The sequence below is a fragment of the Meleagris gallopavo genome, chromosome 19 (genome assembly GCF_000146605.3).
Source record: "Meleagris gallopavo isolate NT-WF06-2002-E0010 breed Aviagen turkey brand Nicholas breeding stock chromosome 19, Turkey_5.1, whole genome shotgun sequence".
Classification (NCBI taxonomy): domain Eukaryota; kingdom Metazoa; phylum Chordata; class Aves; order Galliformes; family Phasianidae; genus Meleagris; species Meleagris gallopavo.
In genome coordinates, this window is record NC_015029.2 from 8071983 (window position 1) to 8073290 (window position 1308).

At 52.7% G+C, this 1308-nt stretch overlaps 1 protein-coding gene across 3 annotated transcripts in view; it reads right to left on the minus strand.

The window, feature by feature from the left end:
* The window catches only part of KCNT1 (potassium sodium-activated channel subfamily T member 1), a 28222-nt gene extending 27616 nt beyond the window's left edge, over positions 1 to 606 (minus strand). For 2 of the 3 annotated variants that reach the window (XM_010721025.3, XM_010721023.3), the window contains exon 1: positions 229 to 606. In XM_010721025.3, the coding sequence (XP_010719327.1) occupies positions 229 to 377 (149 nt within the window). In that variant the 5' untranslated portion in view covers positions 378 to 606. The remainder of the gene's footprint in view (positions 1 to 228) is intronic. The other variant, XM_003207854.4, reaches the window with a different exon arrangement.
* Positions 607 to 1308: the final 702 nt, after the last annotated feature.

A 1308-nucleotide genomic window follows, 5' to 3' on the forward strand; every position in this document is an offset into this window, starting at 1 on the left:
AAGGAATACTTATAAAAAATTCAAAGGACATGGTTTTCTTCTGCTCCAGCTATCTGTTTCATAATGGAACTTCAGAGCTGGCATGGCTTTTCCACACACAGCTGTCAGAAGGATTTCACCCACCACCCCTCCAGCCCCTGGTGGCAAGAATCCTTTCCCTCCTATTTAAAAGACAAAGCATGCCCCCCCTGCTTCCCAAGCCCACGCACCACTGCAGCCCAGCAGTACCTCTGTCCGACATCGCTCCCCAAGGAGCCCATCCTCCGCGCTGGCAGCAAGGGGCTCACCCCACGGATATCTTCTGTCGTTGCTGGTGGGACAGTCTTCACATGTGAGTTGCTCTCTGAAGGGGAATTCTTCAGCTTGGCTCTCGCCATCCTGCGAGCCTGGGCTGCCTCTGTGACTTCCTCTTCTTTCTCCCCTGAACTCTCCCGTACATAGCAATCCTCACTGCATTCAGTTCAGAGCTGTCGGCACGTACCATCTCCTTTCTTCTCCTTTCTCCCCACTCACGGCTGCTCAGTGGAACAATCCTGCCCTGCACATTTATTTTGGTAGTGAGGGGAGTCAAGGCAAACTCTCTGGCCTTGCTGCTGCAACGGATTTGGTGCAAAATGACTAAGAAAACCTTCGCTGTGCAGAAATCTCCAAAACGGCTTTGTTCAATAAATAATGTAATTGTCTTGGCTGCCTCCTTTAAAAAACAAATGCTTGCATTATGCTTATCACCACAGGCAGGGCAGGGGATGAGGGATTATTTTTTCCCCATCCCTGTTTTTCTGTAGCAACATGAGGGGGAGGAAGCTATTTCATCTTATCGCTCTGTGTAAAGAGCAGCGTGCGGACTGAATGCCAGGGAACAGACTCAGCACGCTTGGCTCATGGACACAAAGCAGCAGAACAAGGCCCCCTCCTGAATGCACACGCTGCAAACTGAGCAGAGGGGAACTCATCACTGCCTCACTCTGAGCTGCCACCACCACCCAGTGCTCTATCCCTGCCCACCTGGCTGTGCCAAAACAGCCCGTCCTCACGCCACCCAGCCTTGTCACTTCAGGTGAGCACAAAACTGCTGTTCTCTCAACACTCTTGGCATCGATTTGTCAAGGTGTCAAACAGAGCAGGGAATTCATCGTGGCCAAGGAAGCCCCAAGCAGGAGATAACTCCACAAGTCCCCCAGTGCGCAGGTGGGTCCAAAAGATGGGGCCATGCACCCCACCGTCTTTCTGGGGACGCTGTCAGCCCTTGGTTGCTCAGTTCATGCCCGATGGCAGCACCCAGCAAGGATCATTGCTGCAGGATGCGGT